A 13,446-nucleotide genomic window follows, 5' to 3' on the forward strand; every position below is an offset into this window, starting at 1 on the left:
AAGTGGTACTACGCTCCCACGGCACCGTGGGGGCCCACCACGGCACCTATGTATTTTTTTCACTACGCCATGAGGGGGTGTGACATCAGCCTGCTGACGTCACCCACGGCGCCGTGGAGGACTTATCCGGCCCAAAGGAGAGGGGGCCCCCTCCCCCATTTCTCATGGTTTTTTTGGTTGGAGATCCTCCATGCATGTTTCTGACCTTCCTTTTCATCCTTTTTCATCCCTTTCTCCTACGAATTAAGTGAGTGAGTGAAGGTTCTTCGACGCGGATAGATCCTTTGATTATCCCTCCGAGTATAGAGCATTCCCGCTCCCAGGCATTGTTATCCCGTCAGTGTACGGCCAGCAGTCAAAACCCCTTTATTGCAGACGTTATTCTATCTATTTGCTCCTTACCAAATCACTTGAAAAGTGTTGTTGCTCTGCCCAGAAGGAATCGGCGTCAGTCTACTCGTCCATCTCCCCTGAGCCAAGGGAATACAACCGTACAGGTATAATTACTGCATTCTTACTGTTTCAATGTAGTCCTTTCGTATTCCATCTAGGGGTGTCAATAAAGCCCGGCTGACCCAAACCCGCCCTGAGCCCGTCCCGGGCCCTACCCTGATTTTTCAACCCTGAGGGCGGGTTTGGGTTTAGTTATAGTCTGACCCTGGCAGGGTCGGGTCGGGTCAGGGTTTAGATCCTGGGCCTAGCCCGGCCCGACCCTGTATTAATTATAAATATATAATATTACATATATATATATATATTACTTAATATAAGTATTTTCTTAACAAAAAAAAAAAATAGGAAAAAAAAACCAGAAGAGAATTGTAGAGAGATAACTACTAGCTTTGTCATCATCATGAAGTGGGAACCCATAAAAAGAGTAGATCATCTACTATTTTGATTAGGGTCATAAAAAGAGTCACTGATATGATTGTTATTTAGTTGTAGCCCCTATAAGCTTCCAGGCCTATTGAGGGGACACCATTACAATTGTAGAGAGATGGAGAGTCTATACACACGCCATTTTTTTCAACATATTTATTAGCTGTCCCACAGGTTGAGATCCTATGTTACAAAAACATGGTCTAATGAGACACGTGGACGGTGCCATAAATCAGGACCAACCCGACCCTGCCAGGGTCGGGTCAGGGTTTAGGGTCCCCCCGGCCCAACCCGACCCATTGACACCCCTAATTCCATCGTTTTAGTATATGTTTTTTTTCTTTCATGTACATAATGTAGTTTTTATATTCTAATTCAATTTATAACGACCGAATATAGTTCGCAATATCCCCCATCCCGGTAATAAAAGAGAGAGAACATTCGTCCTTATGTAGCATCTAGTACAGAGAGACCGGTTTCGGTCGGGCGAGGTGGGTGCCTAACACCTTCCCACACTCGTAACCTGATCCCTTACCCGAACCTCTGGTCAGACCATATGGAGTCACGTAGCCCAATTCTGTTCACAACGGATAGGGCTACACTTGATGGGTCCTAGGCCATAACCCTAGGTGGTGACTTCACATTGCTTTATTGCCTTATGCATGATCCCGATCCCCTGGCATCGCTCTTGAATATTAACAATATTACCCAGCAATAATATGCCTGCATCCCACCAAAGGCTACGGAGGCTTCGTAAAAGACGCGAGGACCACGGTACTTACAATGATCATACCTTACTTTATCCTTCCTAGTTTTAACACTCATCCATCTCAACATCCTCATCTCCGTTACACCGAGTTTATCTATAAGATGCTTATTATTGTTGTAATTGTTGTTCTCATTCTTATTAAAATATTGATTTTTAATATTTTTATACCTTTATATAATCCTTGGTACAAGGATAGGCCTTGATGCAATAGTAAAATTGCTCTATTACAACTTGGTGGTCGCAGGTTCAAATTTGAAAATAACCTCTTCGCAAAATGTCGGTAAGACTGTGCACATATTTCCCCCCTCCCCTGATCTTGTATACATTTGTACACAATGTCAAGATCCATAGGGATAAACTCTATGTCAAATTTGATAGTTTATTTTCCTACTGTTTCGATGGATCATGTAAACGAATTTTCCTTTTTGAAAGTTCTTTTCTTCAAATGAAGCTTTACAATTTTAAAACATCATTTTAACATGGGAGAATGTTCTCTGTGCTGCAGCACAGCCTGCGCTCAGGCACATGGGCAGCCTGTGCAGGGGGCAAGGTGATCATTGCGCCTACCCCCATGTGCCTGGGCGCAGGCTGCGCTGCGGCACAGAGAACAGAGCCCCTTTTAACATGCTGTAGTAATGGATAGAAAACCTTGCCATGGACCCAAGAAGGGAAATATACATATATAAAAGAGATGGATGGAAATTTTCCTATTGAGCATGATATTACAATTGGAATCCCATCATTATTACTTTAAATTGGAAAGAAGTTTTGTGCGCGATTGCACACATAACTTTTTTTTTTTGTGGTAAATGTCGTGAACACCATTAGTCTCTCATTTAATTAATTGAGACTCATAGGGTAGGCATGAACATGTTTATATTCGGTTGATTGATTATTAATCTGTAATCAAAATAAAGTTAATCAGGTTAATCGGTTTTTAAATAGATTAACTGGATTAATTGTGCTATAAATGAGTTGTAAACAGATGATCAAAGTTATAAACGGGTAAATCGAAGTATAAACAGTTGATGTTGGTTGGTTCTAAGCCGCCCATTAGGGTACAAACCAAGCACCATGAACCCTCCAATAATAGTTGATATAGATCCGACATCAGAGTCTCATCCAAGCGTCAGAATCCGTGAGTGAAGGAAAACTTGGTCTTTTCAATCTTACTTTAATTTGAAGAGCATCTTGGATGGATTGTCCTCACGCACTGTGCAAATGTATCTTGTGACCCTGAGCAAGTGAGGAAGATTACGCAAACATGGTTTTAGTGCACGGTATCGGAATGGGTATCGGTACGTAATCTGTAAAACCGATATGATATCGATACAATATCGTTCTGGATCGATTGAAACGGACAACTTTGCCCCTGATTCTCCTTCAAAAATGAGTTTTTTTTTACATTTTTACTCCTTGTATGTACTGTGCTACCGATACGATATCGATGACTAGTAAAACTGATACGTATTACCCAATACGGGCGATACCATACCGATACCTCAAACCATGATTACAAATGCTGACATCTCTAATAATAAATAAAAAGGGGGGGGGGGAATTACAAGGTTACATAACAATGATCACCCTACCCCCTAAATGGCAAGCCCATGTGTTTGGCAGCAGGCTATGCTGCGGCACTGAGAACATCGGCCCTAAAATAAATTTAAAAAAAAAAAAAAAAAAAACAAAGAAAGTCAAGGAAAAATCAGCTGTAAAATAAACAAAAGTTGGATTCTTGTCTCTCAATTTCTTCAAATTATTCAAATTCTCTTTAGAATGGTGCAGACGCCTTTTCTTTTCCAATATTGCAATTTGAAATTAAAAAAATAAATAAAAAAAATGAAGAAAATTACATGGGAAGTTCTAATATACTCACACAAGAGATGGTATTCTTCTCTTTTCTCCTTCCATAACTCAAAAGTATAGAATTTACCCAAAAAAACAAACTCAAAAGCATAGAATAAATAGCATAAAAATACACAAAAACTTTAGTCAAGATTAAGGCACTAATAATGGAAGTTACATGAATGTGAAGACTAATGCCAAAAATAGTAACTTCCACTTAGAGATCCTTTTCAAAAGTGTGTATAATTATTTATTCCAAAGTCAATTTAACATTCAAGTTTCAGATGAGAATTTTTTTTTTCCATAAGAAGAATATGGAGTATAGTTTGTAAAGTATAAAGCTAAAAAGTTTAGAGAATTTCAACTGAGCCCTTTACTTAAGAATCAAAAGAAATTTTTGATTAATAAAAATGTTAACAACTCCTACTAAGGATGCGGTAGAAAGAAATAATGAAAAAAAAAAAAGAGCTTCAATATAAAGATCTTCATTAGTGGGTAAGTCGATTGTATACCACCACTGATAAACACCAGAATAAGTGATATTCACTGGCCTGAGAGCGGCTCCTCGAGTAAAGACTTCCACTACCAATTGACCAAAATGAGAATCCTAAATTGCATGAACAATTGGTCTTACCCATGTACCCATGACTCAAAATTTCCTTACGAAACTACATAAAAACGATGTTTAGAAGTCTATAAAAAATTTTTTATTACCAATTATCCAAAGTGAAAAGCAAAAATATTCTAATAAAGATGATCCTTATCAGTAAAATAACATAGATGAAAAGATCTACCTAGGATGTAAAAATATATGAGCAAAACTAGCAAGAATATGCTGTGCTTTTTTTTTGTCTTTCAATTTTAGGGAATCCAAGTATATGCTGTCACTTTGAAATTTTTTTGGTATGCTAATTTAGGGATGTCTCTAACAGAGACAAAGACAACCTTAAATGCCCACATATGACAAGATGCATCAACAATTGTTTAGTGGCTATGGTTTTAAATCAATCGAATGTATCAATAGAAATATCGGTCTCGGCTGATACCAATATGGATTGATCGTATCAAGTTGAATCGGATGGTTTCATCTTTGATTTTGAATAAAAATCATTTTTGGTTCTCACTCCAAGAATTTTAGACTAAATGATACAAAATCTTTATTTTCTTTTGGGAATGCCTATGATATCTCTATAGATGTATTTAGAATTAATTTGACACATTTGACCATATCGGTCATGATTATTGGATGTGGGCTTTGATGTATTGATCTTTTTTTATTATTTTTCGAGATACAATAGCCGATACGGTGGTCAATCCCAAAAAGGGGCTCAGACTGACCGTATTGGACCAAGACAACCGATTTAACCGATTCATATCGGTATTGGTATAGCCAATACCTTAAACCCTATGTTCCACACCTTTTCTTTCATCCCTTCAGTCATCCAAATTCTTTCAAAAATTTAATCTAAGCTTTTCTTCATTTCATTTTGGTAAATCTGCTTAGATTTGGCATATGGGCACAATGGAGGTTGGGGCATACAAATATTAGGTTTTGTTTGTAATGCATTCTAGGAATAGAATCTAGGTCTAGAATGCATTCTGAAATGCGATTATTATTATTATTATTATTATTTTCTATTTTCTCACTTCATAATGCGTTGTAGACCCAAAATCTATTCAAAGATTGCATACCCATAGCATATTTTTTACTCATTAAGAATGCAAAAGTAGTAAGACAAATTCAGGCATGCATATGTGTAATATATGTTAAGGGAAAGAGAATGCCACTCGATCGTGCAGTCCCCTATGCCCTAACACTGGGGTACACGAAATGATCACCACATCCCTCGTGACCTCTAGAAATTACTAGAGGCGGCATGTCTGACGTGACCGAATGGCTTTTTTTCTCCCATATGCTAATGACTAGTTAAAATTTTTTTTATCTTTCGCTAAACTTACAATATACATGAATTAACAAAGATTGAGCCCAGAGTTGGATTGATGTAATGCACCAAAATAATGAGTTTGCATGTTTAAGTCTAGCTTAGCCACCCAAAATTAATAATATTTTATGGAGTTTAATGTACCTGTTACTCTTATTTTTTCTGGAGGTGGGGGTTTAAGAGCTTAGTTTATTTTCAAGTAATGGTCATATCAGTTCTCAAATGTAATCATATCTATATCTATATTTATTTCTAGCTATCTCTTTCATATCTATCATTCATATCTATATTACTAAATGGGACCCAGAATTGTCTTATTTAGTAATTGGATGGGTGAGTTTTCAGGTTTAAGCAGGTCGATTCGAAATTATTCTCGGTTCTGTTCCTAAATTGACACTCTTATTTGGTTTGAAATAGAGTTTGGATCTGGAAATTTTTTCTATTTTTTTATGTTTTAGAATACATTTTAGACTACACATCTATTCCGAGAATGCATATCAAATAAGGATGTCAATTTGGGTACTAGATATAATAATCTCTGAGGGTCACTTTCACTGTATTTATGAAATGTTTTATTAAATTCTTTGAGAGCTTATAAGGTTTAGTCTAATCAATCTATTACTTATAGGATCGAGTTTCCCTCCACCCATGGTGAATGAGATCTCATTCATTGAGGGGCAGGAGAGGGCGAGAATGGGTATCAAGAAGGTATTTTAAAACATACAAAAACCCTAAGGGGGGGGGGTTGTGAACCCTAGGATAGTGGGTGTACCGCCGTCTATGAATGGAGGAGAACTTTGTCCTTAATTATTAAATCATCAGCTAGTCTCAAAAATCCCAATCGCACATTGGAGTGTGTGTGTCTTATCTATGAAGTGATAGAAAACAATGGTACTTCACTACCATTACTAAAATCCAATCCTGTATAGCTTGATGGGAAAATGAAAAGAAAGATGACAAATAAGGGAAATGAAATTTGCTTGCTTTGCGTCTTACTTTGGAAGGTGGAAGCACATAGAAGAAGAATGTATTCCATAAATTAAAGAAAATAAAATGATTTTCCATCTCAAATGATAAATTTAAAAGAGAAAGAGCTTGAAATTGGGAATAAAGATTGATTGAGGGACAAAGACCAGTAGTAGATATTGACACCAGAAGATGAATGGATTGTCTATTAGTGCTCTTTGGCTTCTTCTTCTTCCTTTTCTTTAAAGACAGATTCAGCATTATTGAAGCAAGCTATAAGCTTTACTGCAAATGGGTCCCCTCCTCACCTTTCTTTTTTATCATCTTAAATGACTCCAAACTTTAAAGCAGTTTTGGATTCTTTTCAAGATTTCTTTCAATTCAACCGCTTACAAATTTGGTTTCCAGAAAGACCTTTTGTGAAATATTTTTCTTCTGTTTTTGGTTTTAAAAATAGATTCCATGGAACCAAATAGAAAAGTTATAGGGATAGTAAGTTCTCTGAGCGGCTGGGGTAGTGTATGCAAGCATGCACCTCGTTATTTAGCAGACAACGTATGCTCTAACCCTAGAAATCCTATACAGATCGACCACATTTGCATCGGCCTGACTCGGGATTGGATAGGCCATCGATTCTGATCCGGCCGATCTGATCCAGAGTCTTAAAATACTCATTTAACCCTCCCCCCCTTTTATGTATTTATAAGGGAAAATATTATCTTAGCTGCTAAGGAAGGTACACTAGTAGCCTCTCTTCTATCTCTCTCCTCACATGAAATGACGTCATTACCCTCTTATTTATGAAATTGTTTAGTCGCATTCTTGATGTGCTCTTTTATGCCACTTGCTCAGAGATCCTTCTTCCATTATATTCTTTTTCATATTGACCAAGAAATTAAGGGTTACCTGAGGTCCCGAAGTTACAAAGTTTGAATCATTCATCACCTTTCCATACATATACATATCACATAGGATTAGGTGATGACATCTATTCTTCTTGTTTCTATATACCCCTTTAATGGAGTTTTAATGGCAACATGTGGAATACTGTCATATACATGGGAAGGTGATCCCGTTTCCAAGTTGTAATGGATCCAGGTCTAAAAAGAACCTAACAGATCAAAGTTGTTCTCACTTTAGCCTAAGCACCCATGATTTTAGTGCACGGTATCGGAATGGGTATCGATAACTTGCAAAATCGATACCATATTGATATGGTATCAGCCTGGATTGGCTGTATCGGACAAAATTACCCTTGAATCTCTTTCAAAAAAATGAGTTTTCTGACCATTTTACCCCTTGTCCATATTGTGCTATTGGCACGGTATCGGTATCAATGACTAGTAAAACTGGTACGATACCAATACTTAGAACCATGCAAGCACCAATCCGTTCCTATCATAATTGGGTCCAAGCATCTTACATGGTAATCACATCACTCTCCTTCTATTCTTCTTTGAAGTGTATCTTTCACTCTCACTACTGCAAGTGATAGCTTCTGTCTTTTCGGAATGAAGGAAGATATTGACTCCTTTCCTTTTCTTCTTCCTGAAGAAGTTTCTCGCAGTGTTTTCCTAAAGAATCCAATCAAGGATTGCAATATTCTGATCAGACCATCGGAAATTCCGAGTTTGAACTACCCAATGTGATTATTGAAACGTTGGTTTAAGTAAAGATGTTATCGAAATTGAACCGATCAATTTAAACCGAAACTGGTATACCCTGCTTTGTAGAGAGGCTGTTTCCAAAGACTCAAACCTGTGACCTAGCCACAATAGAGCAACCTAACCGTTGCACCAAGGTCCACCCTCGACTCACATGGTTTAAATAACCAGTATCGGATCTGCAATATCGGTGTAAAGGTAGTACGATCAAGAGTAAATCGGTCAAAAACAAATTCATAAAAAATAATGAGGATAAAATTGTCCGATCCGAAACTATCTGTAACGGTTACTGATAATGACAGTACTTAAACCATGAGCACAAACACCTTTTTTGTTTTTTCGTTTCTGGGTTTACAAAAGTGAAGGACACACATGCCTGGGTACGCCCCGAGTGTACCTTGAGCTTGAAGGCTGGAAATTAGGGCTGGGGTTTTAAGTGAACAACTTGATCTGTTCAAAGAAGTACCAAAGTTGGACATTGACACTTAACCAAAGCTCACTATAACACCTTTTTTTTTTTCGTTTCTGGGTTTACAAATTCCTACTTGATGTATCATAGGTCATATATTACTCATATGCAATATATGTGGTTTTTTGGGAGAGGGATTCCTCCGACGCCCATGTGCAGTTTCAAATGGAGGAGAGGGTAATTAGGGAAAACCCATTAAATAGGGGGTAATTAGGACTTTTCCAAGGGGTGCTATAGTGTTTCAAGTGAGTGCTCTGGGTAGTGCAGTATCGGTTTTAAGCGGGCGTTGAATCCATTTCTTTTCTTGCTTTCCAAACATAGGCTTAAAGTTGGGTTTTAAGTACACTAAGGTAGTGTTAGGTATGCATTCTCGATCGATTTCACATTTTTGGATGATAAAAATAAAAATAAGTGTTTTTATCGTCAGAGAATACAAAAACAATCTAGAATGTATTCCAAGAATGCATACCAAATTGATTATATGTTGTTTCAATATAATGCAAATCCTCTACGGTGCTTCACTATAATACAGTACTTGCACGCATTGTATTGCAGATGGTGATTCAACCAATTTATTGCCACATGGCAAAGGATATCTGGATTCATTCTCCGATGCTAATAGGTACATGGCCCACTAATATTAAGGTTTTGTCCTATAATATGAACGGCTAAGATCAAGCCAAGTCATACCTATGCCAGCACAGAAAATGTTTTCCTGAGATCCTAAACTCCTACGCATCCAGTGCAGGAAATCTTTTCTAGAAGGGAACACCTGTTCCCTCTATTGGGAAGGCTGTGTGTGTGTGGGGTGCCACTTCTGCACTGGTGGGCCGGAAGAAGAAATTGACAAAGGGGTAGTGGTGATGGGGAATTATATAATGGGCCAAAAGTGAGTGGGCCTCCACAGCTACTTTTTGGGGAAAACAACCTATGAAAATGGCCCAGTTGGTTGTTACTGCACACAACTTGACAAGTGTCCCTTGTCATTGTTTCATAATTACATCATGGATTACTACTATTCTACAAATATGGGGTTTGGTGCCATGCTGGGCCTCTTTAGCCTATGAAACTCGGCCCAGCTCTTCTTCATTCCTGCATAAGTTGACAAATGTCCCTCCTTCCCTTGTCATAGCTTTTACAATTACACACCATAGAGAGTCATGGACTACTAATAAAATAGTATGGTACGACACCAGCAGGCAGCAGCTGGTTTGTTTATGCAGAAGTTGACAAATGTCCCTTTATCGTATAGTTTCCCCCATTACCACTACTACTACTATTAAATCTTAGGGGTGTAAATAAATAGTCGAAATCCGTTTGTATCTGTTTAGTATTATTTGAGTCCATCTGAAAGCTAAACAGATAGGGATTCAGATAGACTACAATTATTTGAAAAGCTATATTTACATGTAAATGGATAAAAAAACTGATTTGTATCTATGACTGTATCCATTTAGAACTATTTGAATTCATTCAAAAGCTAATCGGATGCGAATGTAGACATAACACTATCTGAATCGAATCCAATTCGTTTACATCCCTAATACTAATACTAATTGGGGGTACTATGGTGTGACAATTAATGGTCTCTTGAAGTTTGTGGACAATGGGGTTTGTCTCTAGGGCTTCGGACAGATGTACGTCGGTCACAAGTCACAAGTCACAACCAAGCGAGCACCTTTTACCTGTCTTCATTTGTGACGACAAAATGGTAACCCTTTCAATAATGTTCATTTTGACTGGGATCTACACCCCAATGGAAGAGAAGAGAAGAGAAGAGAAGAGAAGAGAAGACCTAGATCCTCTTCAATGCGCATCGAACGGCTGGTGGACAGCACGCACCCTAAGGACTACGGCCAGTCGTCGATTTTGAATACCAGGAGAGATGCCTAACAATTTTTGTATATAAGAGACTCATGGAAAAAGGAGAGAGGGAGAGAGGGAGAGAGAGAGATGTGTACCACTGTTAGAGTACAATCGGTTGATCCTTCTCCCCAAAAGATCTACTGTTTTGGATAAGGATAGGGATGGCAAACAATCGGTTTGGTTTGGTTTTGATCCACTAAACAAATTCTTTCGAATTAAAACTTGACATTTTAGTAGGGACCTTGAAGTGAAATCAAGAAAGCAATTATCTTAAGTATATGATAACAAAGAAATGGGGGAGGGTTTCTTGAAAGACAGTTGTGACCCCTATGTTAATATGGAGACCAATGTAGATGCATCAACAAGAGTGAGATTTCTACCTTTCATGGGGGGTAGGATGATCATATTGCATCCGTGTGTCTAGGCTCATGGGCCACACTATCTTTCAAGGTTCTTTATCCCAAAAGAAATTGATATAAATGTTGTTGCAATCCCAACCTAACCCATATGAAAGTCGATTATACTTATGTTCTTTCGGAATTGTAATCTCAATATGATCAGGGTTTTTGTGAACCTCACAAAAAAATTTGTGAGCGTGATCAACTGCCTTTACATAGTACATGGGATTGGGATCCTTATTGGTGTCAACCCATCAGGCCGGTCAGTTTCAGTCGGGCCTAATTGGTCCTCAACAATTTAAGGCTTTGCACGATTACCACATTGTTTGGGTAATTGGATCTCATAGGTTGGGCATAGAAACGTTTTTATTAATCAATCAGTTACTAGTTCATAATCAAGCTGATCAATCTTTCATGTCTGGTCCTAATCAATCTCCGCCGAGAAGGTGAAGGCCAGTCTGTGCCAGTTGGGATGGCAGAATGGCCAAACTTCGATCCAACAGTTGGAGAAGAACAAGCACAAAGGCCTTGCAATCCATTTGTATTCTCTAACAGTGTGCAAATTATATCGAGTATGGAGATCAATTACTCTTTTTCCTGGAAAAATCAACCTAAAAACCACATAAAAAAAGGATCAAACTACAAATCTAAATTAAAGGTTGATTTTTACATCGAGGCAGTGTCTGCCTGTTTGGACTTTGGATCCTTGGGAATTCTAATCCTATTTTATTTTTTTTTTGTTCTGGGAAAAAACCCTAATCCTAACTACTTTAGGTATCATCTAATGGATATCACGACTGCTATAAGGTTTCCTGGATCAAAAAGCCTCAATACAACATGCCATCCCCCAACTAGATTTGAAACCAAACCGACATTGGACCAATATGTTCTCGATTTTGAATGGTTTGAACCACAGTTCAATAAAAATATAAAAACCTTATAGAGTAGGACTCAAGTTCAAGTGTTCAGATATGCAAACCATCAACCATTAATCATGCCTAAATTAGGGAAACCAGCAAACTGAACTGACCAAAAGCAGCCGGTTTGATTCCAGTTTCTACACAGAATGGTTAGATGCCTGGACCAAAACGGAAAAAGTACCAGCTCCGGTTCGGTTCAGTTAGATTGGCTGTTCAATCTGGTTTTCAAAACTATGGTGTAATAAATTGTCTTCCATAGCATTAACAAAACTTACATATGGAAGGGTGGGAAATAAATAAATAAAATGAAGGAAATAATTAACAAACCAAAAAAAAAACAAAGAAAACACATTCTTGAACCCATTTCCAAAATCTGATGAACTACAAATAAGAAATAGTTAATCCACACTTTATATTGCTGTTGGCAGGTATGTTATCTAGCATATTATTCGAGCCAAGTTTTCATGAAATTCAGTAACTGTGGATTCACATTCCATAAGCTTACTGAAAGTTTGGCCACCAGCACTGGGCTAGAGAACTTGATTTCATGCACCCGTTTCATATACACATTAGTCATGGACTATAGTGATTTAGGCAGTCTAAAGATATGCTCTTCACCACTGTCCTCATCAATTCTGACCACCCATTTGCTCTTTCCAGTCCTCCCCCCTCCACCACCTTTCTTCTCTGCTTGAGGTGTGCATATACTCTTACCACCTCCCTTCCCAAACTCATTGCTCTTCCCAATCATTGTCACCTCCATGCCCTTCCCTATAGGATGCTTCACTGACCTCACTGAAGCCTTACCTTTCATCCCTCTACAATGTCCTCCCAATCCTTTTCTCCCTTCAACCAAATTATTTGCCACCACCACTGACTTGCTAGGATTAACATCCAGTAACTTGAGTGATCTCTTGTAATTGACAGTTTTGCAGTCAATAAGAGAGAAATCAATGTTTTCGTAATTGGGCAACAGCTCTGCAGGGTCCCCAACTTTGAATTCTACCATGTCCTTCAGACCAGAATCCTTTATTGCTTGTTTTGACTCGGCCAGTGTTTCGGGCTCTGGAAGGATACAAACAAGCCGGCCTCCAGTTTGTCGAGCTGCTGCTGCCAAAGCTATTGTTGAAGGGGACTCACCTGATGAGATCTCCACGATGAGTTGGGCACTCATCCCCGCTGCCAGAGCTGAAATGAATTCATTGCCCTCAGGCTCTGGAGAGTCTTCACGTCTCACTTTTTCCCTACACTGAGAGGTTTCACAGGAAGTACAAGTAATGTTAAGAAGGATACCCCAACACATTGTATCTTCAGGTTATATTTAGCAATGGAATTACAATATGAGTGCTTTGGCAAACAATGTCTACACAAATTTATGGGGGATAGTTACATATAACTGTATGCAAGCATGCATGGATAAATGGGAAAACATTCAAAAATTTCAAGCCAGAAAGATCACTTTCCGTTTTCACTTTTCATGGGAAACCATTAAAAAGGGCATACCCAGTGCACAAGGCTCCCACCACTACGGGGTCTGGGGAGGGTCATCATGGGAAACCATTAAGCTACAAATCCAAGTTCATAGGGCTTGCATTGGTCACGGACGCTGAAACTAGATTTGGGTTTGTTAAAGATACATCAACAATAAAGCTTCTATGGTTCTATCCCATGGAGGGATTGTGAATATAATTTTGGATTGCGAACAGAATTGCACACCCTACAGA

The 13,446-nt window shown here is 38.4% G+C and overlaps 1 protein-coding gene across 1 annotated transcript; it reads right to left on the reverse strand.

Moving 5' to 3' along the window:
• Positions 1–12,050: 12,050 nt before the first annotated feature.
• On the reverse strand, positions 12,051–13,076 carry LOC122648073. Its single transcript, XM_043841340.1, has one exon. The coding sequence runs from the start codon at positions 13,023–13,025 to the stop codon at positions 12,303–12,305; it is 723 nt and encodes a 240-aa protein (XP_043697275.1). The 5' UTR covers positions 13,026–13,076; the 3' UTR covers positions 12,051–12,302.
• Positions 13,077–13,446: the final 370 nt, after the last annotated feature.

This window comes from Telopea speciosissima, unplaced genomic scaffold (genome assembly GCF_018873765.1).
Source record: "Telopea speciosissima isolate NSW1024214 ecotype Mountain lineage unplaced genomic scaffold, Tspe_v1 Tspe_v1.0430, whole genome shotgun sequence".
In the NCBI taxonomy this organism is placed as follows: Eukaryota; Viridiplantae; Streptophyta; class Magnoliopsida; order Proteales; family Proteaceae; genus Telopea; species Telopea speciosissima.

Bases quoted from the DNA above. Each gene is read 5' to 3' on its own strand.
- LOC122648073 (XM_043841340.1), bottom strand. From the start codon at position 13,025: ATGTGTTGGGGTATCCTTCTTAACATTACTTGTACTTCCTGTGAAACC.